The following is a 25,374-nucleotide window of genomic DNA, read 5'->3' on the forward strand; positions in this document are numbered from 1 at the left end:
TATGACACAACACATTCTTTCCGCACTTTAAATCAAAAAGGTGAGGCCATAGACCACCATGTGTGACTGGAGACCCAGGAAAAGCGAGTATAGCTAGCTTACATTCCCTGTGGATGGCCCTGGATGTCTGCCAGATGTGTTCCCAAAGCACTCAATGCAACCACCCCAATTTAATAATCCCTGCATGGACCCATTCACATCCTCATGGTGCCCTTCATGGCATCCAGCTGCATCCAATCATGGCTTGGGCACATACATTTGGTTCACTTCCCCACACACAGATGCATGGTTGGTGTGGATTCCTCTGTGTTTCTTACAACTGATGAATTTCTCTGTGAAAGTGACTTTGTGTACAATGGGCATATAAGGTGAAAACAACATTATGTTAATAAGGTGCTGTCTTTTCCTTTTAGATCTAGTTTTGAGGGTTTTGCCTTTCACTGTCATTGAACCTTCTTTCTTCTCCTATTGTAAGAAAATGAAAATGAGCATTGCTTCTGTCAGTGAGCCCCATTCACTTTGAGTCTTCCCCTTCTGAACAGTCCTGGATTATTTTCTGTTAACCTGTCTTTGTACAGATATCTTTCTATGCCTTTGATTAGGCATATTAGTGTTCCTGACAACCTCCTATTTCAACAACATATTCTACCTCTGGCAGAGATAAACAGTCCCCAAGGTAAGATCCTTCTAAAGTGCTTCACAGGCTCTTCTCACTTCTTGACCAATAAGTATGCTATACTTATAGTATACAATACTATTAAATAGTAGCATGTCATCAACATGCTTTTTCAGCCACTTCTTCAGACAGTGGATAAGTACATTTACCCACTCTGCTCTCAACTATTCATCAGATATTCTGTGACACTAAATTTCTTGCCATGGTAAAAATTGACTTTATTTTTTTTATATTTTTCCTTTTTTTTTCTCCCTACAACATTTCCTTTCCCTTATCTCTCTCTCCCTCTTTGTATAACTGCCCAATTCCCTCTCAACACTCACAATCACAATTTTCTGCTTTATTCAGAATTTCTATTCAGCAGTGGGCTCTAAAGTTGACAGGATTTAGAGAAACCACTGCTAACATAAACACAGTAAACTAACCTGTAATGTTGATATTTCCATATCCACACCAGACACTGGATACCTATGACCAGACACTAATGTGCAAGAAATCTGGTGTTTATCTGCCCCTGATAATAACTGGCTACAATCATTCAGATTCCTACACAAATCCCTTCAATTAAACATGTAAAAATGCTGTTAGAAAGAACTTTAAAAAATAGAAAGAAACTTAAATTAGAATTAGAAAGAACTATAAAAAAAGGTAAGTGAACATTAAAAACCCACTTTTCTTTAAATGCAATGATGCTGCTCATTTCTGATGGTCTGATTTCCTCCTTGAATTCATCCTTCACAGATTAAAGGCACTGTAATTCCCAGAAGGCATGAGCTCTCTGCACCTCCACTTTTAAAAACACTAAATGAGTCATTGCCCTGAATTTTCCATTCCACCTCCAAATTCTTCAGCTTGAACACATTTTGGGCATACAGAGGTTACTGCTTCTTGAACTGTATACAGAAAGAACTGCCAGCCTGAGTAAAATAAAAGCTTTATTTAGCCCATGAGCCTTCCTCTGCCTCTGAGGGTGAAGAGAAACCCAGGGAAGCCAAAAGGTTTTCCTGAAGCTCATTCCCATTTCCCAATGGTCTTTGCCTCACAGCTACCTGAGTGGGAAGCTACATCTAAACCTCCATGTTTACTTGCACCTTCTGAATCTATCAGACAAAACTGGGGCTTTTTCCAGATGGGTTTTTACTCCCTCTCTTGATCTATCAGCCTCCTGGCTGTCCTGTGGGGATTTCAAGTTGAATTCATTGTATCAGGAAAAAGCAAGCAAACAAAAAACTCCAAGATCCCGCTGTGTAGTCATTTAGGTGCCCCTTAGCTCATATATGATGAAAAAGAATCAATTCCTGTGTGCTTTCTCTATGTCACAATGATCTCCACTATCACCTGTTGCAGTTCCCCTCAACCATCTTTTTCATTTGTTTACTCTCCCCAAACGTGGAAGCCATCCACGTTTCTCCATTCACAGGTGGTGTGTTACAGATTTATGCCACAGAACAGTAATATTTTTTCTGTTCCTTTTATGTACCTGGCGTAACAACACAGAATTTCGTATTTCACCTTTCCCTGAATATGGAGCACTTTCAGAAAACTAAGCAGAAGCATCATCTGAAAAAAGAAGCAAATTGAGAATCCATCTCTGTGTACACAAAGTGATTTTTTTCCCACTTTGCACTTAATCGATTACTATAAACAATTTTTATGAGAATAACAAATAAGAGAAATTCCCAGAGAGAAAAGAAGCTCTTTTGATTAAGGTACCCAAACCATATTCTGTTGACCCAGAAGCATAAGTTTTCCAGGCTAGGAGGTTCTGCCAGATTTCCCCCACCTCCACCTTGCTCCATAACTGTTATTGGAATGTCAGCAGGTTCATTACAGATAGAGAGCAAATCAGGTATATGCCTTCTGGATTTCTGCCAGATAAGGTTTTTTTGAGGAAAGCAAATGCAAGGTGTTAGTCAAAAATTCTACTTCTTCAGCAGAGATAAAAAGCACTGACAATGTTTTGATCACACATATTTATATGATAAATAATAAAAATGAGCACATTTCCCATATTGAAGATCAAGGAAGGATATTCAGACAGAAAGGTGAAACTCTGTTTCAATTCTTAGGAGATTCAACAGCAAAGGAGACACATCTTATTAAATATTTGTTACAATTGAATAAAAAACATACTTAATAATTAATTGTGCATTTAATTAACATAATCACTGCCCAATTAAATAAAAATGAAAATTTAATTTGAGGCACTTTAAGTACAAGGAGATTAAGGATAAAATATGAATATCCTGAGTCCTCAGTTTTCAGCACTGAGTGTGGAAGTGATATGTGGCAAAGTAGTTCAGCCAGAATTAGCAATTTAGAAAGGGTAATAAAACATTCCTTCATCTGCACCTGGCCACAGGAAGCAAAAAATGCCAAACAGGAGATGGTGTGGGAAATTTCACCTCCATTTCAAATATAAAAAGAAAAAAAGGAGCTCTACCATCCATCCCCATCCACAATAAGGCCATGTAATCTTTTCTCATACTCTTGGCTTGACAATCCTGTATACCAAATAGGACCCACTTAAGGGGAGAATTTGTCAGACAGATCTGCTCATTTGAAACAATTCTTATTTTAAACCTATGGAACTGTAAGGTTAAAAAGCCTCAACCAACAGGTCACCTTGCCAGGCTCTTGCTCTGCTACCCATCTCTTTGGGGTCCCCACTCCTAAGATCATCACGCATTCTTCTCCATACAAATACCAGGGACAATCAAGGTTTCCCCTCCTTGGAATGCCAAAGGCAGCACATTTGTATGAGGGGATGTATTGCTGCCTACATCAGCCTGGAAGGGTTTATAGATAGCTCAGTAAGAGGAGTTTAATAATAATTCCCAGATCTAGTATTCTAATAAAGCAGAGAAACCATTCAATTACAAAAGAATAGTTTGGATTCTAAGTTTCTATCTCTTTAGTAAAAACCAAACATGTCATCAAAAGTTAGGATAATATGAAGTGCCCTTTATAAGGTGCAGATACTGTTGAATATATCACTTAGCAAGGCAAGTCCTTCAAACTTATTTTAAATATCACATTTACATGGATCTTATTTAAGGAAACATCTCAAAGTGAAACCTCAGTTACAAATTTGCTGCTTCTTCCCCACTCTTGAGCTGTATTATTGACATCTCTATCATTTTATTAAGACCACCTCAGATCAAATTAGACCCAAGATCAAGCAACCAAGTCAAGGTTAGGTCATTACCTGTTATGTTGCAAAAAACACGGAGTGGTCCCAGGGGTCCACTTCCATCAGAATCGATGTAGAAGAAACCTGATGTCCTCCCTTGGTGTCGGTAAGCCTCACAGGACTGCTCATAGACAGCTTTGAAAGAAAGAGAGAGGGACTGAATCACAGACAGAACACAGACAGACATGTTTTATACATGAGTACTGCATTAATTATTGCCATAACAAACCCTGTTAGCACACAGCTGATTAGCATGTGAAATTTTACGGCATCTGGGTTGGAACCCATGCTCTAAATCACACATTTCTCTAGCTAATTCCTTTAAATTAATGCAGGCTGGCTTTAAAGATATAGGTACTTGCTTTATTTTGGATTAAAGGATGCAAATACTTAAATAAAGGGATATGAACTTTCAAATGTGACATATCTAGCCATGGAGAGGTACATCTATTCACCATGTATGGTATTTCAAAGACATACCTACATACACACAGGTACACATGATTTACTACCTAGGCATGCACTTAAGTGTTCTCAACACATGGTAGATATTTTTGCCAGTCCTTGCCTTCCCTGCAGGATAAGGTTAACAGGAAGCATTAAAGCCCCACCATAGTCTACTGTCCAAATGAAATCCATTGTTCCCCAGCAGAAAAGCTCAAGCTCAGACATGGTCTCCATCCTAGGTTATGTTTTTACACTTTAGACCTAATTTTATACAACCAACTCTTTCTCTCTGCTTATCAATATTCTTCTCTTAGTGTACCAGTGCCCATGAAAACCCAAGTGGTTAATAAAACAAGTACAGCAGGTCACCGAGAACAAGAAAAAGAAGAAAAGTCCACTGGTCAGTACAATCTTTGTATTTGAGGCGTATTTTAGGAAAACTTCAACTGTCATTTCATATGAAGCAAAGAGAAAACTCACACAGAGAGGCAATCTAGAATATCAGAAAGTCACATGTATGATCCGGGACCTTGAACAACAACCTTAAATCTCATTTCAGGAGTTGATTTTTTTCCTCCCCACCTGCTTAAACACTTACCTGATAATACTGACAAAATTATTCTCCTTAACAGTTTATGACTGCTGTACTGAGGCTGTAAATACAACTGCAAAGTTCCCAGGGCTTTTCATGTGAAAGGAACTCAGGGAGCTTTGCAGATTGATGGCAGGCCCAGCACTTCCTCACCACTGCTAAACACAGTCCCTGCAGAAGACAGCAACTGCTTCACAGCAGCAGGAATAGCTCCTTACTCTCACTCCTGTGCACACATGGATTCACATTCCACCTTCTCCCTCATTCTCTTAAATAAACTTCTCAAATGAAACATTCAAAAGGCATATATGGTGAGCCCTGAAGAAGTCCTGTCCGAAGAATGCTGTAAGATATTTCACTACTTAGATATTGGACATTTCTTCACTTCTGCCAACAAAACAGAACCACAGTTCTAGGGACTCTGGTCCAAACTGGCTATGGATTAAGTCTCATCCTTCAATCATTTGTATACTCACAAAAACATGCTTTTCCCTTGCACACTTCTTGCCTAACCAGGTATCTTTAGCAGACAGAACATCACTGAGTGCTAAGCACAGCACTATCCTACCCAGGATTAAGAAGCTGCTTAAGGTACTCAGCACCTGATGAGACAGTGCCTTAATTAGCATCCATCCTATAATAAATAGAATTAGGAAAGGCATTTCCTCAGAGCCTGATGAATTCAAGCATGGTAGGAGGCCTGAATATCTCTAAATTCCCACTGTGATAGCTGACCAAGAACACTTATTAAATGCAAGTTAAATAAAATCCCCAAACCAGAACCTATTCTTCCAGTGCTCAGAAGCTGAGGGGCTGACAGAGTCCCTGAGTTGCAGAAGTGCTGACAGAAGCAGTGGGCATATGGAGGTCAGGAGAGAGATGGTAACAGGCAATTAAGTAAGCAACCAAGGAATCATGGTTTGATCAATTTGCAAAGTTCTGAAACTGCAGTTCACTCTGAATTTGCTGTCATCATCGTTACAGGACACTTCATCTTGTCTCATTAGGGAATATGCCAATTGCTTCCTCGGAATTGTTTGCTGAGTGTTTTTGAAGACAAAGGATGGTGCGAGGGGTAGAGACATAAAACAAGTGTGTTGTCAGGGAACTGGCACAGCAAATCTCAGTCTTCATCACAACTTGTTCTTTCTAAGTGTTCTTCTTCTTGACTGTCATTTTGGCTGGAGCCCATATCTGAGTTTTTCAAATTAGTAAGGAAAGATGTGAAGATTCTGCCCTTAATAACATGGGTAGATTCAAACAGAGATGATCTACTCACCTTTAGATAGCCCCTTTGCCACTGTAACTTTAGGGGAAAAAAGGCTATACAGAGCTAGAAATCAGGCTAAAGGTGCTCAACTGGTATAAATCTGAAAGGATACACAGGCTTCCATAAAACTACAGTTATGTCTGCCAGAAGGAAATCCATCCTGGTATGTTTGTCTTTCAGTTATATGAGAAATCCAGCACTACATACTGGGAAGTAGCAGAAGAAATGGGAAAAGGCCATAAACCTCAAGCTCTAGCACATAAAACATATTCCATCATAATTAGTGAAAAGCAGTTTTGGTGGGCAGTTTATTTCATACCTGCACACAAAGCTTCACATGCCTGTATCTGTAGCACTTGGTACTGCGCACTTCTAGACTGCAAGCAGATGGGCCATTTATTTTAATTCTCTTTTTTGCTGTTTTTTTTTCTGTATAAAATGTATCAAGAAGAAAATTATGATTGTTTTTCAGTCACTGGCAGATGCCCCTACAGACATTTTGAGTGCACCAACCTTTCCAAGCTCTGCTCAACTCCTTTGTGGCCTGAGATGCTTTCTTGCTTCAGAACAAAGTTATTCAATTCCATTTGCTGAAAAAGGCTCTATTATGGCAGTAACAACAACTTGAAGCCATCTTTATGGGTCCATGAAAGACAAGATCTCTTTGCTGTCATTATTCTCTTTTTGCAATCAAAAATATCATATGAAGGTAAAAATCAGACAAACAGTCAGCTGTGACTGTTAAGACCCCAGAACCTCAACTTGGAAAACCGTCTTCACATTTATGCTCTGTTTTGTGTCAGGCTTCTCTGGTGTAGATGGAGTTGTGTTCATTTTGGGAATATCAGAGAAACGATTATTGTAATTGTCATTAAAGAGTCACCAACCATTTAAGAATAAAAGGCCCCACTTTCAAAAAGCAAGCACTAAAGGTCATGATGGAACTGTTGACAGCTACACACATTTTAATGGCAAAGAGAATTTGCACCATTTTAATAAAGGAGAGGTATTCATCAGTTCGTTCAGAGTAGAACCCACCATGAATTTTCAAACATTATTTTTACCAATATTTAGAATTTATTTAAAATTCATAAGCTAAAAAAATCAAAACTATGGCTCTGAAATGTATATTCCCCTCTTTTTTCAAGCCATACACTACACCTCCCCACAGAAATATCCTAGCAAAACTACAAATATTCACTTTGATTGGTCATGGTTCAAGCCATAGATCCACGATTCAGACTTCAGTGTCAGAAAAGCATTATCAGATTTGAATATCATTATAATAAAACCTTTTTTTGACCTTTTGCATAAAAAACCATTCAGAATTTAATTTCCTAATCTCTGCATCAAGACCCTTAGGGCTGGTCAGCCACAGCACATGCAGGAGCTCTCTGTTACTCCACTGTCAGGTCTGAAAGGACTGGGGTCACTCTTGCCTTGGGTCTGCAGTTGAAAATTCAAGCCTTTATTCAACATGCTTCACAAGCCTGAAAGGTTTTAAATATGAGCAATTGTGTCACTGTTCAATTCTTTGAAGTATCTTGAATCTGATAATCCAACTGCTCTAATTACAGTCCTTCAACCAGAGGTGATTTTATCCCAGCCATGGCTGAAATCTATAACAGTACATGGCTAAGCACAAACATTTCCAAGGTCAAACTTCCATTTTTTTTCTGACATAAAATCTTTTTTCTTCACTTTTTCACAGACTGCCCCTTGCTATATTGATATCTGGCTTCCAATCTTCCTTTTGCCCTAAGCAGTTCACCTGCAGTCTCCATGGCAGCCTTTGCTAAGCACAGGCTTCCTGTTCCACTGCGGAGCTGCTCAGCAGATGAGCCTTTAGATGCTCTCAGCTCCTAAGTTCTTAGCTCTGTTTCCTTTGCCCTCGTGTTCTTATGAAACCTCTGCTGCCTTTCAGGCTTCATTTTTGGTTTTTTCCACCTCCAGTCCTACTTTGGCTAAAAACAAAAAAACAAAAAAAAAAAAAAAAAAAAAAAAGGCCATTCTTTGTACAAAGCCTTGAACTTCTGCAAATAACTGTTTGAGAACTTCTGCAAATAACTGTTTGAGAACTTCTGTTCTCAAGGAGCAACATATTTAAAGCCCCTCTCTTCCATGGCTAATGAACCTGCTATTCACTCAGTAAGATGCACTCTTACCCCATATTTAAAAATCCTGCTTGCTGTTGCACTCGATGTAAAGGTCCAATGGCACTGCTCACTTCTGCTGCTGGGAGGACCAGGCAAGGCAAACCTCTCTCTGCTGCACCCAGCAGCACATTATTTATGTAGATACCACCAAGAATGTAAACTTCCAAACAAAAAACAATTTGTTTGTTTGTTTTTTTTTCCCTCAGACAACACTGTCCTTTTCAGATTTAATGGACACCAAGATAACTTTCCTCAAAAAACAGAAATAAGCCTTAAAATCCCCCATATTTTGTTCTGACTGCATTCCCTATTACTTTGGAAATTGATTTCATTGCATGAAATGTGAGCTAGGGATTCAGAATTTCAGCTGTACTAGTTATGACTACCAAAATGAATCCTGTAGTATTCCTGCCTCAAGATTAGATTCTCATAATCTAATAAAAGTAGCTGATAATTTTCAATTTCTCAGAGGGAGAGAGCATTTTATGGTGGTATAATACATAAAATACATTAAAGGGACCTAAAGAACTTTAATTCTTTATTTCATTGGAAGGTGCTGACACTGTCCACTTTTCAGATAAAATGCAGCAGCAGTGAGTTGCTTTTATCATCTCTAAAAACTGTAAAGTCATGAAAAAAGGTAGACAGAATACTTGCAGCAACATCATTTCAGGCTCATTTAATCATTGTGTAATTCTTTGCATATTACACAAGAAGAGTAATAATAACCCCTATAATGGCAATTATTATTGCATTCAGAGGTGAGAACTTATGTACTGGTTAGACTGGACAGGCCAGTAAGAGCTGGGGATTCTGCCAGGATAATCAACCAGCCACAGACTGACCTTGGGAAAACAGATATACACAAATGCTGAGCAGGCCAAATTAAGTATTCTCAACGAAATGCTCAGAGCTCTTGGAGGCAGATCAGAGATGACTATTTCAATCTCTGCACGTGTACCTTAGGCCTGACAAATCTGCTCTTGCAGACTTGGAGTAATGAGCAAAAGATTTTTCTAAATAAAAAAGAAAGCAGTATGTAATGGCAGGTTTCTTATTTCAACAACAGAGGGATTAGTACAGCAATGAACTCAGGGAGTGATCATCATTCTCACCCCTAAAATACAATTGTCTTGTTAAATGCCAGAAAAACCTACTCTCAAAACCTGGATTGTGACAGCTCTGCTCTTGACAGAATAATGCAGTCTCTGCTGTGACGTGCCTGGATGACAGACAGCTTATTTCTTCCTTTTTAGAATATGTACTTGCTCATCTGGTAAAGAATATGTTATTTCCACAAATGGAATTAAAATGCCTTTTAGCACAGGGTCTCCTAAATGGATGCTCAGGAGAGATACTCCCATTCCACCTGGTTTTTAGACAATCTCCTGCCATCCAAGCTTGGGCTCCCCCTGGCCAAGGCCATGCCAGGCCATCCTCCCCTGTCACTGCCCTGCTGTGGCTGGAAGGCAGCTGTGACAATGACAGAGCCCAGCCTGGGGCTGCTGCTGCAGGAGGGCAGCCAGGGACAGCCAGACCCTAGTGAGGGAGGGACAGGAGTGACCAGAGAGGCAAAGGATGCTGTGCAAAGCTCAGAATTTCGGTCTTGCTGCAAAGTCCCCGTGTCCCTCAGGGGATGGTCACACCTGGGGATGGCTGGTTTTACACAGGACTGAGTGAGTTTCCCATATGCTCCTTTCTGCTGGAAAGATCTCAGGAAAGTCCCACATTCAATGTGTTATTTGTAAGGAAATCTCAGGCAAAGGGAAAAACTTTTTTTAAATGAACACCCCTGAAGAGAATGCATCAATAATATAGTAACTTATTACAAAATAAACAATAAAAATTCATATTCCAAAAGCATGGTGTGAACAAAAATATGCAGGAACACCAAGTGCAGTACTGAAGGTTTGATATGAATATTAAATGTGTTTTCTTTAGTCAAAGAAAACCAGCGTGTTTAGGCGCACACGGAAAAAAGCTGCTCAAGAACCTCAGACAGGAAAATTGACTACTCAGGACATGCAAATTGCACTACCAAACTCACTAGTAGGCATCTATCAGACTGAAACTCTCAAAACCTCATTTTCCCATCCAGCAAAGTGTACACATCTCCCTACCTTAGAACACAGGAGAATTACCAAACCCCCAGCTGGCATTTTAAGATGCAGCTCCAGTACTGCTAACAATCTGGCTGAAGCTATATTAAGCTTTTCAGATTAAAAAAATGATATATGCAGTAAGCATATTAATATTAAAAAATACACTTTCAGAGCCTGAAGTTATGTTAGGTTTATGGCAGATCAATGCCTAGATGACATTTCCATTATTGGATAACTCTTTCCTCCAGCAATTATCTAGGCCAATAAGACACGTACCTGTATGTGTCAGATAGATCACACACCAAAACAAATACCCAGAATTAAATTCCATTCTGTTAATTATCACCTTGCAAAGCTTTGGGACACACTGACAACCCCAAAAGATGAGGAATTTAATAGTTATTTCATATTTCGCAACATCTTTTTATATCAATGTTCAGCACTCTTTGGAATTAAAAAATTCATGCAAGACTAAAAACTACCTGAAAACTATCATCAATAAAAATCATAGAAATACAGAAGGCAAAATGAGGCTTTCTAAGGGACTAGGACAGCTCATCAAAAGATAAGATTACTAATCATTATCTTGCAATAAAGCTACACCATTCTGTATCTCAGGGCCATTTTACACCGGTCTACTGCTCTTACTATCACATGATAATTACAAGAATTATTGAAATCAGAGGAATGACTATGCAGCTTTTAAACTATGCACTTTCAATTAATACCTATATTAATTTTTATATATGTATATTAATATATAAAAATTAAATCTGTAGTTCACTTACCTATTTTTCCCCTCTCTTCCCACCTATAATTCTGACCTACCTTCAGCTGCCTACTCTATGTCTGAGCTAGGACAGCCTCCCTCTACAGACAGCAGACTTCAGAGGTGGTCCATGAACTTCCCATGGACACTCCAGCTCACAGTGACAGTAGTTAAGCTCTGAAAGCAGCTCACACTCCCTTCTCCATATAGAGAGAGGCCAGACCACTATCTTAACTTGGATGTCACAGTACCAAGACAGCAAAAGATAGATTAGCTGAATCCCACCCAGGCCTTTTCCCCAAGCTGTGTACTAACATCAGTGTTTGCATCTGGAGGAGGAAAAGAGAAAATTAACATTACATTATTATCTGTTTTGCTATGGTTCACACATGCAATGGATCCTCTCTATCTGGATTTTATCAGATTACTCCAATACCTGACAGATCAGCAGGCTACCCACCACACTGGAGAAATTGGGAAGGTATCTATCCCTAAAAGGCTTCAGCTGAGCTCCTCTTCCAACCTATCTAAATGCAAGCTATGTGAAACACATTGGAAAGATAAAGCAAAAAGCAAAACCATACATTTTAGAGATTGAAATACAATTGAATCCTCAAAGCACTGTCTCAGCTACAGATAAGCTCAAGTAGCAATAAGTTTCAAAAGAAAGAGCCCACACAATTTCAGCAGACGATATAGATCACACACCTTTTAATATATCTGCAAATTGGATCCTATTTCCAACAGAGCTGGAGAAAGTAAGGCACAGTAAAAGTCTTACACAATGAAATGTAAATCACCAACAGTTGGCTTTATATCCTATAGGGTCATTCCATGACTCCTGGTTTCCCCAGAAAGCATATACAGGTTTCAGCAAGACTTTACTTGCATTCACATTTAAGTTCAGAGAAGAGGAGAACAGAAGCAGGACCAGATGACACTTCAGAGTGAAACTTCTGTGAAACAAAATAAGGCTTTAATGGGACAGTACCACACCCTTTTCAGTAGTGGACCCTTATCTGGACCAGGCAGATTGCCAAACACCCTGTGACAGTTTAGAAGCTTTCAGGATCAGAAGGAGTTTCGAGTGAACAGGAGGTTTGCAGGCAAGTAGCTGCCTCTAGTAAGATTATATTAAAGCCATGTCTAGAGCCAGACAGTTATTTCCATGTATCTTCAGATGGATGCTTTTGCTTCATACACACTTCCTGAATTTCAAGTACACATTTTCAGACATGCCAGACACAATTTTGTCCCACATATCTGACATGGTCTTGCAAACATTGTCCCAGCTGTGTCTTCTATCAACTTACTGTTCTTTTCTGACACTCTCTAATTCCCTTATGTTGCATCAAATGCAAACTATTTATCTTTGCTTTTCATGGCACATTTCCAACCTCTTTACCTGTCATGACTCTGACATTTGCCTTGTCAAAAATGTCAAACTCCTCTGGCCTTAGCCTTATATTTTTCACACAAGCACATTATTGCTTTCTCCCATTTCACCAAGCACTCCATTTCTTCCTCTTTTTAATCTCTACTTTATGACTATTTTGGTATAAGAAAGCCTAGAAATAATTATGCACCTGGTAGACTGAAACTGCCACCTGTAATGCTGATGAAGCCTCTCTAGCATTCCATCACCTGTGCCAGCACGTTTAATACCCTCAGAAACTTAACTGCACACTCTTTGGAGAAGAGATTGTGTGTATTGTTAGCTGTTGCTCACAGCAGGATCCAGTGTGGTCTGTGAATATTTGGAGCTAAAAATAGGACTGCTTATATACTAACCATAAAATGTATTTCAATAATTCATATTTGATGACAGCAAGTTAGGGACAATTTCTCTCAAGATCTCAGTTCTTAAAATGGTAAAATCTCCTAGTCTGAGGTGGTAAGACACAAACTAATTAAATCTGGCTTGAATATGCATGCCATGTGGTTTTTCCTAAAAGCACGACAAAGAATGGGTTTTTTATTCATTTCAACCAGTGGCACCCATGTTTTACCACACCAAAATGAGGTAAAATCTATGGTGATGTAACTCAGACCAAAAAGAAATCCAGGCAACACTGAAACAATTCTCATTGTTTTGCTAGCAGCAGATTGCCAGCTAAATCTTTCCCTTGCTGCTGCATGGATTTGGGTCTGAAGGGCAGTTTAATAAAGGAAATAGCCTCTCCAAAGTGGTATAAGTTCAATTTCAGGCCTGTCAGCATCAGTGTTCTAGAAAACTAAAAACTCTTCAGGTAATATTTCAAACCATATGAAATTAGATGTTTTACTTTGATAGAACTACACTGAATTATATGATTGAAGAGTTTCCTATACATTGAGGATATTCTTGAGTTATGCTGTGATCAAATCTGTGCCTTTCATTCACCTGCTAAAAGGTACTCCTGCACATCCTCCACTATCAGCTGAAACTGATAACATCTCTTGTTCTGCAAGTTTTGTATCACCAGTCTGTGTTTGCCTGCTGGCTTTGAGTTGGTTTCATTGCATATTTCAAATAATGAATGCATTTCTCCAGACTAATGTTGCTGTTTATCAGCACTGCTTGGCTCACAGGGCAGCTGGCTCCACAATCTAGCTGGAATCAAATTAGCTGTTGATAAATCAGTTGTAAAAAAGCTGAGCAGCTGAATAGCTGAACATCACACCTGTGCACAGCTCAACACAAGAGCTTCTTCAGAAACTTTTCAGAGTAGTTTCACATCACTAACTTTAAGGAACTGCAGCTATGTGTCTTTGAAGGGCAGACATGAGCTGACAGAAGCAGGAGGCTTCACTAGCTCCGTGGAAGTCTCTGTGGGGAAAACTAGTCATGAACCAGCTCTCTGTGGTATGAGATGGTCTCCTCTGGACAGAAGCCACACTGAGCTGGCACAGACATAGTGAGCCTCAGGCCCCAAGCTAATATGACAGCACAGATGTAGCCCAGAGCTGAGTGTCCCTAATCACCTCTGACAGTCAATAGTGACAGTTCTCCTCCTTCCCCAAGGAGCCACTTCCTACTCACCACCTGACTTGGCCTCCTAGTTCTGCACCAGTCATCACTGGTACAGATACTCTGCTTTGGCTTTAAAGGTGCTTTGAAGAGTTGTGATGCCTTTTGGAACAACAAAAGCAATGGACAGAAAGTAAGCCCTCTTTTTAAAACTATAAAGTCAGCCTTTTTCTTCCCTCTCTTTATCTGGCTTGGCATGATTTCCACACAAAACCCTTGGCTTCTTTTGTGTTCACAATGTAGAGTTCAGGTGACAAATCTATGAACAGATCTCTCAGCAGAATCTCTTGTCAGCTGCACACCCCACAAATGCATTCACTGTTAACTACCAAACCATTAAAGTCTCCAAAATGACAGTATGGTTGCCAATATTCTCAGCTTCAAACCACTAAGTACCTTTTCTTCTCTTTGGCTTTTTAGTTAAACAGGGGAAAAAAAAAAATCCATCTCACCAATGTCATCCTATCTGTGATCCAAGCGCTCATCAAGCATCCAGAGTGGTTACAGTTGTATTCCTGGAATTGTTATTCTTATTCACAATTTTTTTTCTCTATTTCCTTTGTTAGAACTGGAAATTTACCTTCATTTTCTGTTTTTCCTTTTAGTCAGCTGTATGCAGTGGCTTTATTGTGGCTTTTCCTTTCTCTATTTTTTACCAGAATTTGCAGCATTTTGTGCCTCTACTGTTTGATGGGGTTTTTTAACCTTTAAAACCCCTTAATATTCCTTTTGCTGTGGATTTCACTAGCTGAATGTTTCTGTATTCTTGTTAATAGTAGCAGCCCAAAAATAGTTCAGCAAAATTTCAAAATCATAAACTGTCAGAAACTGGTTCTTGCTACATGGACTTTCATATGATCTAAAAACAGAGTCCAGGGTGTTAAAATTGACTTAAAGCACCAAACACAGATTAACACTGCTCAGCCCAGCTAAATTCTACTAAACATCTGATGGCCACTATGATTGCAATGAGGATGTAATACAAAGGAAAAGTGCACGTGGGTTTACTTACAGTTGTGACAGGTGGCTCCCATGTAGCCTGTATTGTTGCAGTCACAGTAAAAGGTGCTCCAGGACTGGGAGCATTTTCCTCCATGTTCACAGTAGTTGGGTAAACATCTAAATTGAGACATTAAAAAAATGTAATTAATTATAAATATTTCTGCAAAAATAATGTGTTGTGGGAAAAAAAATCAAAACCAACAGAACTGTCTCAACTCCTCATTCAGGCAAGAGTTTCCTAGGGCTGAAATAGCTGTGTAATGAAAGAATTATTTATTTCTCTGTGATTCACATCCAAGCACTGAAGAAAAGAACATTTAAGCTATCAGAAGATAGGTAAAGATCACTGTAAATAAAAAAATACTGCTTATTAGCAAATAAAGTGTCATGAACTTTCTGAGCACAGAGCAAGACAAGTAGCAGATGAAAATGGTATTGAAATCTAGTTCCAAAGGAGAATCCCATGTTTTCTGATTGAACAGGCACCACTGTTATCAAAATTAGGCTAAGTTACTTTTATGGTAACACTAACAGCACGCAAATCTCTAAAGTGAGAGAAAAATATGCTTCAATTATGAGTTCTGTACTCTCTTCCTCATTTTAGTTGGTGTGCCTCTGAAGTATTATTGTGAAACAAATTATTAAAAGAAGAAAAGAGGCACAACAGCATGCAGCTCAGGAAATGAACAGAAATAAAAGCTGTGGGAGATAAATTCAATCTCCAGGACAAAAAGTGAACGCTGATCTGAACTCCCCCGGTATAAACGTAGGCAGTGCAATGGAGTTACACCAGCTTAAATGGGAGCAGATTGTTCTCTTATTTGTCTTTTTTTTCATTTTTTTCCCCCTCTTACTGTATATTAATCTCTTTTACACAGTATGTCTGACTTTTAAAAAATAAGTAATTTGTTTATACTGCTGATTCAATTGTGTTGGGTGGGTGGAGAGGAAACAGGCAATCAATTTATCCTTTACACTACAGAACTCCATTAGGATTTGCTTTGCTGTAATTTGAGCTTCAAAACTCTTTCAGTGCCCAGATCTTTCTAGGGTGTTAATGTGAAATCACTGATGCTACCTTGATTTTTTTCTAGCTGAAGATGTGGTTTTATTGCAGTTCATCTTACCCTTAGGAAGCTTTTTTGCATTCAAGTAGGTATATTGCCCTTAGCAGTGGCTTTCAATCTGTTTCTTCTAATTACAATTAAAACCCATTCCACACAAGCAAGCAGAAAACCTGTATGTCACTAACAGCCATCTTCACCAGCCTTCTGAGCCTCATCAGCCAAGTTTTCATCCGTTTACTTGAGTCCAAGGCTGCTTGGAGCTGCCAAAGCTTGACAAGGCAAAGGAAGCTGTTCATGTGCCCAGAGGCCTGTCAGAAGAACCTCTTGTCCTCAATATGCTCCCTGCTCATTCATACAAACTTACATCTATTCATCTCTATCAGTTGGTCTAAGATTCATTCCAGAACACAGCTCCACTTGATCACTATTTATACTATTATACATAAGATTATAAAGGTCATATAAAATATTAACATGAAGGATTATTTTTATTAATGCTTGCTCAATTACTGCAATAATTACTTACTATTCAAATATGAGAGAAATAAGGAATTCAAGAAGAAAGTATGTTATTTATATCTGCAACATCTTTTAAAACATTTCTAAGATATATTGGTCTTATAAAAATCATTGTCATAGTTTCTATTAATCATTGAGCTCAAATACAAAAGAGAAGAGAGGATGAGAATAACATTCCTAGTTTTCTAGCTCTCTAGGAAAATTTCACTGCTGTGGGAGAACATCTTGTTTCTGAAACAAAAATGAAACAAAGGGAAAGGCCAAAACCTCTGGGTTTGCCCTACACTTGTAAGGCAGGAATTGTGAGAAGGGATGAGATTCTGTCTTATAATGGTATGATGGGCAATCATCTATCAGTCCAACAGCCTGCTGGTACAACGAGAGCCCAGCCAGCCCCTCTGCCATCACTGAAATGAGATTTAAAGCTTCAGCAGCTCCATCCCAGAGGCAAAGCACAGGGGTAACACATCTCTGCGGTGGTACATGTGAATTTCACCTGTGGGAAATTTACTCATATCTGTACTTTGCAGGTGCCTGCCCTCGCCCTCAGCACACTGCCTTTAATTGCCCTTGCTATTTAGTGATAAACATTCTTGTATGCCACCTGTACAGCAGCAGTTCTGTTCACATCACAGGGAGGCTGTGAGAAGAAACATATGATGTTAATGGAGCTCTTTGGAGATATGAAAATAATAGTGCTGTTATTAGCATAATTTACATCATCAGTGTAATGGACAAATATGATCTTTGCCTAGTTTAAACTACCTTTTATTAATTAACCCAATGCAGTAGAGCTAATTACTAACCATTTCTGGTTTGCCAAAGGCCTGTATTAGAGGCTTAGCCACATTTATTCCCTTGAAACAGTTTCCTTTTAAAGATTTTACAAAGTTGAAGGTCACTTCTTATATCTACTTGTCTTATGAATGCAAACACTTTTTCTTCTCCCAACAATGCACAAAATGCAAGTCAAACTAACCATGTCAGCTTTTAATGATATTCATAAATTCAGCATTAAATCTTTTTTTATTCCTTAGTCTATTTGCTTTAATTAACACCAACTACATTGATCTTGGTTTTGGTCAGATAACTAACCCTTCTAAGAGCTTATGAAACAATTTTTTTTGCAACTCTAATAATTACCATAATCCCATTTTAGCTGAGCAGTTGTGTCTTCATTAGAAGCAAAATTTATCTTAATTGTGAGAGAACTCAAAATTAAGAAATAGCTACAATTAAAATTAATCAAGGCATGTATAAGTCAAAGATTATTGCATTTGTGAATTGTCCTACATCCTCATGTTGAAGGATTTAAACACATGTAATTTAAAATATAAATTAATGTTTGCATTCTAGTAGAAACAAACACTTTCAGCAAAAAATGCAGTGGTATCACAGAACATTTCATAGACAAAAATTTGAATCAGGCAGCCCCTGACCTATTTGCAATTGAAACGAACAAACAGCTCAACTCAATTTTTGCAAGCAATGTAAATGAGACACTTGAAAATTTATGGATTTGCCTAAGAAAGCTTGTGACAGACCAAGGACTCTGATCTTCCCCATTTATTCACATAATAATGAATTATAAGAATATATGAAATATATTAATATAATATGAATATGACACCATGCCACTGTGTGGTGTCATATGAAATTATATGACACCACACAGTCCTGTTCGCACCATCCCAGTAAAAAATTATTATTAAAAAAAAATAACTGAAGCACATAAATTTTTCCCTCATTGAGCCAAGCTGGAAAATGCACACCTTAGCCATCTAAGTGAGCAATATGCAGAGCCTGCACAAAAGCCTTCCCTGTCCTTGGATGAAACATTCACCTCCAAAACCGTGGGTGTGCTTCCTTTGAAATCAAAGGACAAACTGCACAGACATTAGGGGGGAGAAATTCGGGCCTTTGATGGGAATGATGAAGAAATAACAATGGCAAAATTACTTGAGTGGGAAGGCTGAAGGAGCTCTACAAATTTGATGTTACACTTGACTGGAAATAAACCCAGTGTACTTTCAATAAGCACCTCTGAGATTCTGTTATAGTCAGCACAGTGCATTCAGCACTACCCTCAATTCCTCCCAGGTAAAGAGGAAGGAAAGGGAACCATCACAGAGAGAAAGAAAAAAGGAGCACATCCCCTAAATATCAAGACTGTATATACACATAGTTTTTAGACAAGCACCGAGTCCCTAAAACTCAGTAATGCTGTAAAAAACACACGAAATTTTGGAAGACTATTAATAAAGCATTGTCTTAAATATTGTATCAAATTCATTTTATTTCAGCATGTTTTCCTATTTACAGTCAGCAGCTATTTAATTTATAATTAACAAAATTTAACATTAAAATGGATGACTTCATATAATGGGTATATAAGTCTGATGAAACTCACATTGTTGCTGTAACAGACTATATTTTGCTTTAGTAAAATGGTGTCTTTCCACTAAACTCAATAGATTGAGGCCAATTGCAACAACATGGATTTCAGCCCTGCTGTGCTGAGCTGTAAATCTGGGAAACTCCTTGCCAAAAATAACAAAGGTTATTTTTGATACAAGAAATGGCTTCAAGGGGAGACCAGACAATCATTTCCAAGGGAAATTTAGCAATGCAACCAGACAGACAATGTGTAACAACTTCAAGGCTTTACCAAGGGGAAAACTAATGAAGAACTGAGAGCATCAGAAAAAACATTGCAAAAGCACATCCAACTCTTTTGTCGTCCTGGATTTTCTTTTGTGGTAAAATAGTGGGCTAGGTGTCCTTAACCAAAGAAATAAAAAAGAGCTACCAGAACCAGAGGAAGAGAGAAAAAGTGTGTAAAAGCAGTATTACAATGGGCTGCAAAAGAATCAACACTCTTCAGACCTCTGGTTTTTGTCAGCAGACATTTCCTCCCCATCACCACACATTCCAAATTCTCTTTCCTCTTTCAACTTTAGAAAACTGACCAACAACTTACTAAAAAGTCTTGTGACACTCTTTATTTTTTTTATTTTTAAGTCATCTACGTTTTCTTTCCTAAATTTATGTTGTTATGAGAACACATGGAGTACAAAGAGAACAAGAATAATGTGAACAGACAATTCTTCTTTTCCATGATGGAAATCAGCAAGTCTATCCTACTGAATTGATGCAAAAAAAAAAAAAAAAAAAAAAAAAAAAAAAAACAAAAAAAAAAAAACAAAAAAACCCCCCAAAAACCCCAAAAAACCTCAATAGTTTATAACAAAGGTAGGTTTATCTTCATTGAGAGATTTGGCACATTTATTCTTTCATCAAAACTTGATGAAAGAACTTTTTTTAAAATATATTATTATTTGCACTGTTGGTCACCTTGGTTCTCAGACCCTGCACCTGCACACCACTGTGAGACCAGCATTTAAAAGATCTGAACACTGATGCCAACAGCCCTCAGGCATGAGAGTAGCACAGAACTGTGGAAGAGGTTGTGCTGGGACTGGCACTAGTGAAGGAAAATCCTGTTTTCTGTGCCTTAGATAAAAGGCATTTTTTAAGATTTGATTGCTTTGTTGTTAGAACACCTACATTTTTAATATAGGTAAATGTGCTGACAGTTTGGCTTAGCATCAGCAGAAAGGATTTTATATAAATAAATTTGAAAAAGAAAAAAGGGAAACAAATAAACCATCCTGTACAGACAGCTGTTCCATTTAGAATTCATCATTTTACAAAGCAAAAGCAGAAAAGCCATCTGCAAAAATCAAACAAACAAAGAAATATATGATATTATATTCTACTTGCATCCCCATATCTGGCCTTTAATTTATTATGGCATTGCACATCCCATGGATTTTTACTCTAAAGGAAGAGCAACAGGAGAGAACTCTATTCAGGTTCCTCCCAAACTCAATTCCACACTCAAGCAGGATTTCAAAAGCCAATAAATTAGCCCTTTACCTACTTTCAAACTGCATTTTTTCTCCACAGGGGCCTCATTCAGGACAAATCCCCTCTCCCACCCTAGAAGTCCCTACAGTCATGGGGACAAAGTTAACTTTCTCCAATTCCAGCACCTTTCCACATGTAGAAGTCACTGCACTTACAGGAAGGTGTTCACCCTGCTCAAACCATTTTTTTACCTACCCTCAACAGGATTTACTGAATGATACTGACGAATCTGAAGCATGTGTCTTTATTTCTCTCTGAAACACAGCACTTATACAGACTAGTGAACAATTCATGGGCCTGGATTGTCATTTTCTGCAGCTGGTATTGCGCGTATGAAACAAGAACAGGGAAAAAACAGCTAAGGAAGGGCAAGCAAAACCAACTGATAGCATTATTCAAATAATCTGAGCTTTCTTTTTCATTCTCATTAAAGAAACACAAAGCCTAGAAAACTGCCCCCTCCTCAGAGACAGCATTTTCCATTGTAACTATTTTTTTCCAGAATTTGCTTTGTACTAATATTTTCTTGTCTATCACAGAGCAAGAGCATCTGACAGTGTGAAGATCATATCCCAGTCCAAGAGCAGGAAACTGTGCTACATGGTTTTACTACACTTCATTGTCAATCAGCCTTTAAGCTATTGGAGAGAAGCTCTGCCATTACCTGTATTATTCAGCTGCTTTAAACATTAGAATAGATACGAGGAGATGAGGGAATGCTCCTCAGAATTACAGGGATTTTAATTCCAACACCCAGGCTTTAGATGCCTGTGGGTTTGAATTTTTTAAATCTTGCTCTGCTTTTCTGCATCCTGTCCTTCCATTTTAAAACCTGTGTGGTATTGAAAGGATTTCCAAGATCACACTTCAAAATGCTACCTACAAGGGTGTAATTCCAGTAATTTAGTTCCATTACTTAGCATGTCTCATTTGTGATATAGGTGCATACTTCAGGGAACCACCCAGGAGACTGTTCAACTCTCCCAGAACATCATGTCCTTCTCTATTTCTAATACTATTTTCTTCACTGTATAGTGATCATTACAAGGCATTAAGTCATTAAGAAACATTTTTCCCTTTTTCGTTTCCCACCATGTAACATAGCTTGGATTTAAGATACCTTCTCCATTCCATTTCCACATCCATTTTCCATTCCCCAAACCCCATTCTGCTCTGGGTTTAGTACAGAGGAAGTAAAAAAAACTTAGAATTTCTCTAAGGGCAATATAATGAAAAAGAAAAACACATTTCTAACAATATCCTAATGTTTGCTGAACAAGCACAAAGCAAAGTGTTTTACAAAGTATCAAGCACAAGAAAGGGAAACTTTTTGAAAACTTTTTCCCATTTTCCTTAATTAATATAGAAAATAGAAGAAGACATGAAGCCTCAGTAGCCCTGAGCTATTTGTTCACTGAATCCTAAAACAGGCAAAAGAGATAAAAGATAAGGGGAATATTTTCACTCACAGGACTGAAGTCACTTATTTAAGGTAAGACAAATCATCAGAAGAATTACTTATCTGGGCCATCAGATCCCTATAGCTAGCCAGGACATTCTCTCCTGCAGCATTTGAAGGAAAAAAAATCTAGATCTGGGTATTCCAGCATCTGAAGGTGTGAAGTCCAAATGCTTCATTTTGGCTGAGGATGGAGACATAGTTGGGCAATTCTCAAACCAAACTTGGGTTTTATGCAAAATCAGAAACATTTTGAAAAAGGACACAACATCCCCTCTTATGTCTTCAGCTCATTCCAGCTTTGATCATCATCCAAATTCAAGAAATGTGATGTAAAAACATCCTACTCATTGCTATAAAAGCAAAAAGGGAAAACATAAGAGGCTTTCCTGCAAAGAGAAAGTAATATGCACTATAAAATAATTGTCATTTCTGCAGAGAAGGCACTAAATACTGAAAATAGGAAAAATTATAGAGAATGAAAAGGATGGATGCCAAATTGGGGGCTGGGGTTTTCTTAATTATTCTTTCTGCAATGCACTGCAGATATTTATGTGGGGTTAATGCAATACTAAATGCTTGTGATTTTTTTAATCCCAGCCTGGGACTCTAACAAAAAAATTAAAATTCATTGGCCATAATTAGCCAGAGTATTTTTTCACTTGCATGGCCAAGGTAGGAGGCGAAAGGATCATATGAAGTTTGGCTTCTGCTGCAAGGCATACATTAAATCTAAGAGGAGAGTTAAGAAATATAAAAAACCACTATGCTTTTATCGGATTTATCCTAACACCCTTCACCTGCAACAGTAATTAATTTCCCAAAGGCCCATTTTGACAGTACAACACAAGAAGCAATGTTAAATTCAGCACTAAAAGTAAAGGAAGAAAAAGTAAAAAAAATATTATTTCTTAGAAGTAAAAATTGATAATAAAATATAATAGAATCTACACTGGAAATAGGCATAAAGAAGGTTTTAAAAGGTCAGCTCTATTTAGCAAGGAAAAAGAACACTTTAAGCTAATTTATTTAGAAAATACTATGAAGAATTTTCACAGATAAAACATGTGTATGGTTAAAAGAATAGGGACTAAGCACTATATTTGTGCTCCACAACGAAGCAGTTGAGGGAAGCCAACTCATGAATCAACTCCATATATTTCTCCCTAATGAGGTAAAAGTATAAATGCCAACCTCATCACAGTGATTATTATGGATACCACATGCCCCTCTCTCCATTTGGATTTGCTGGGAGAATTGGAATATGCAGATGAATCTTGCTTTAATGAGGACAGTAACATCAGTGCGCCTGTGTCTGCTTGCTGATGCCACAGAGATGGGACCCTGCCAGGATTCAGAAGAAAATATCTGAAGTCAGGTTTGTGCTCCTCGTGGCACATCACTGGAATTCCCAGGATGTCCTGCAAGATGTGCCATCCGTCCATCTGCTAAGGTGAATTCAACAGGAACATTTCCCCCCACCCCCCTCTCCCCCAGGTCACTTAAGGGAAGTGAAGTCCCTGATGTTGTCCTTGACAAGTACTGTCAGTATTTGCTACAGCAAGGGCAAGGTGCCAGCCAAGTAAAAATAGGACAACCCAGGCAGAGCTTCATCAGCGCAAAAATCAACATGAGCTGCAGCAATCAGATTAAAGTACCTCAGCAGCTGCAGGCAGGGAGAGCAACACATCCATTATCTATGCAAACTTGTGAACCTGAGCCTAAAGAAAAGCAGGATCTGGCTACCCTCAGAGTTCCTTTATGGATAATGACAGGATAAGCACATAACAGGCTTTCCTAATCCAAAGACAACCCAGTCTAATGTATTCAAGTGCAAATCATGTATAGAATTTATGACAATAAAATAATGGGCATACAACTCCATGCTTCTCCATCTGCTTTAGCCTCACCTCTCTCCAGGGAAACTCTCACCAAAAAGTCCATCACTTCAAGGGATTTCAGTTCTGGCAGGATTGACAGAATCATGAAATTTCAGACTTAGAAGAGTTTTCTCTGTCACCAGCAACAAAAATACCTCATCCTTTGTGATGGGGGATGAGGAGTTAAAAACATGAATGGAACCAATGTCATCATTATGGGTGTGTTCTAAGGATTTGCCTCAAAAGCCTGGTGAATGCAAACATTTGACCAGCACCACCTTGAGGGGCAAATGAGACTATTTCCATATGAGGTGCCAGTTCAAAGGAAAGACCACTTCTCTACTCACAACAGCTCTTCAGCCCAACTTACCCCAACAGCAATGCCTCCTAAGGACTTTTCCTTATAGAGTTTGCAGGAGGTGGTAGGGGAAACCACACCACATCTCCACATCTCACCTGGTAGTGTGCACACAGAGTGCAAGAACTCCTGCAAATGGAATTTTCTTCTCTGGCACTATAAAACTGCAAAGCAGTCTGTCCCACTGCATTCAAGAAGTCCATGAGATTAATCAAGCCATGCCTTCAGGCTCCAGGCAACACTGCAGCCCTTGCTGCTCTATTCCAAGGGGTCCATCTGTGGTAGGAGCAGCCAGCCCTGCTCAGCCCAAAGGGAGCATCTGTACTGTGTGATGAAGGACTGGGAATCCACTGCATTTCTGGACGGAGCTTTAATGATTTTCTGGCACATTTTCCTAATAACCATGGTAACTCTTGAGCTGCAATATCTCTTGAGCCCACATTCCTGCATCTATTCTCTGAACAGGATGCCAACCACAGCAAACAACCAATTCAGCTTCAGGACTGGAGCTAGTATTTCTAGTCACAAAATCTGGCATTCGAGCCAATTGCTGAATGGGAAATCCCAGAGCTTCTCAACTCTGTGGCCAAATTCTCAGCATCTGCATATTTGTTTTCCTACCCATTTCATTTATTTTTAAATGAGAGGCTGACTGAATTTTCCCCAGGCTATGCCTTCCATTGTTGGCCCACACACAGACAGACCCACACGCCCACTATTTCCACTGACACAAAGGAAGAGAAAACACAGTGCAGAACGTACTAGTACTTAGCAAAATGCACATTGAGATTCAAATGTATTTTGAGAATAGCATAGCTATGATGCTATACATTTTGGTTTTGAACAACAGAGGTATAGGGAGCTGCATACAATGAAAACAATGTTTTAGAAACAGTGAGGGACTTGGACTTCCTAGTCCTAAGTTTATCACCTCCCTCCAGACT

The 25,374-nt window shown here is 38.6% G+C and overlaps 1 protein-coding gene across 1 annotated transcript in view; it reads right to left on the reverse strand.

Moving 5' to 3' along the window:
- Positions 1-25,374, reverse strand: part of CNTNAP5 (contactin associated protein family member 5) — a 260,487-nt gene that overhangs the window by 83,187 nt on the left and 151,926 nt on the right. Inside the window, exons 11-12 of the mRNA XM_058027494.1 lie at positions 15,228-15,334; positions 3,885-4,004 (exon numbers count right to left, since the gene is read on the reverse strand). Coding sequence (XP_057883477.1) covers positions 3,885-4,004; positions 15,228-15,334 — 227 coding nt within the window. The remainder of the gene's footprint in view (positions 1-3,884; positions 4,005-15,227; positions 15,335-25,374) is intronic.

This window comes from Melospiza georgiana, chromosome 7 (genome assembly GCF_028018845.1).
Source record: "Melospiza georgiana isolate bMelGeo1 chromosome 7, bMelGeo1.pri, whole genome shotgun sequence".
In the NCBI taxonomy this organism is placed as follows: Eukaryota; Metazoa; Chordata; class Aves; order Passeriformes; family Passerellidae; genus Melospiza; species Melospiza georgiana.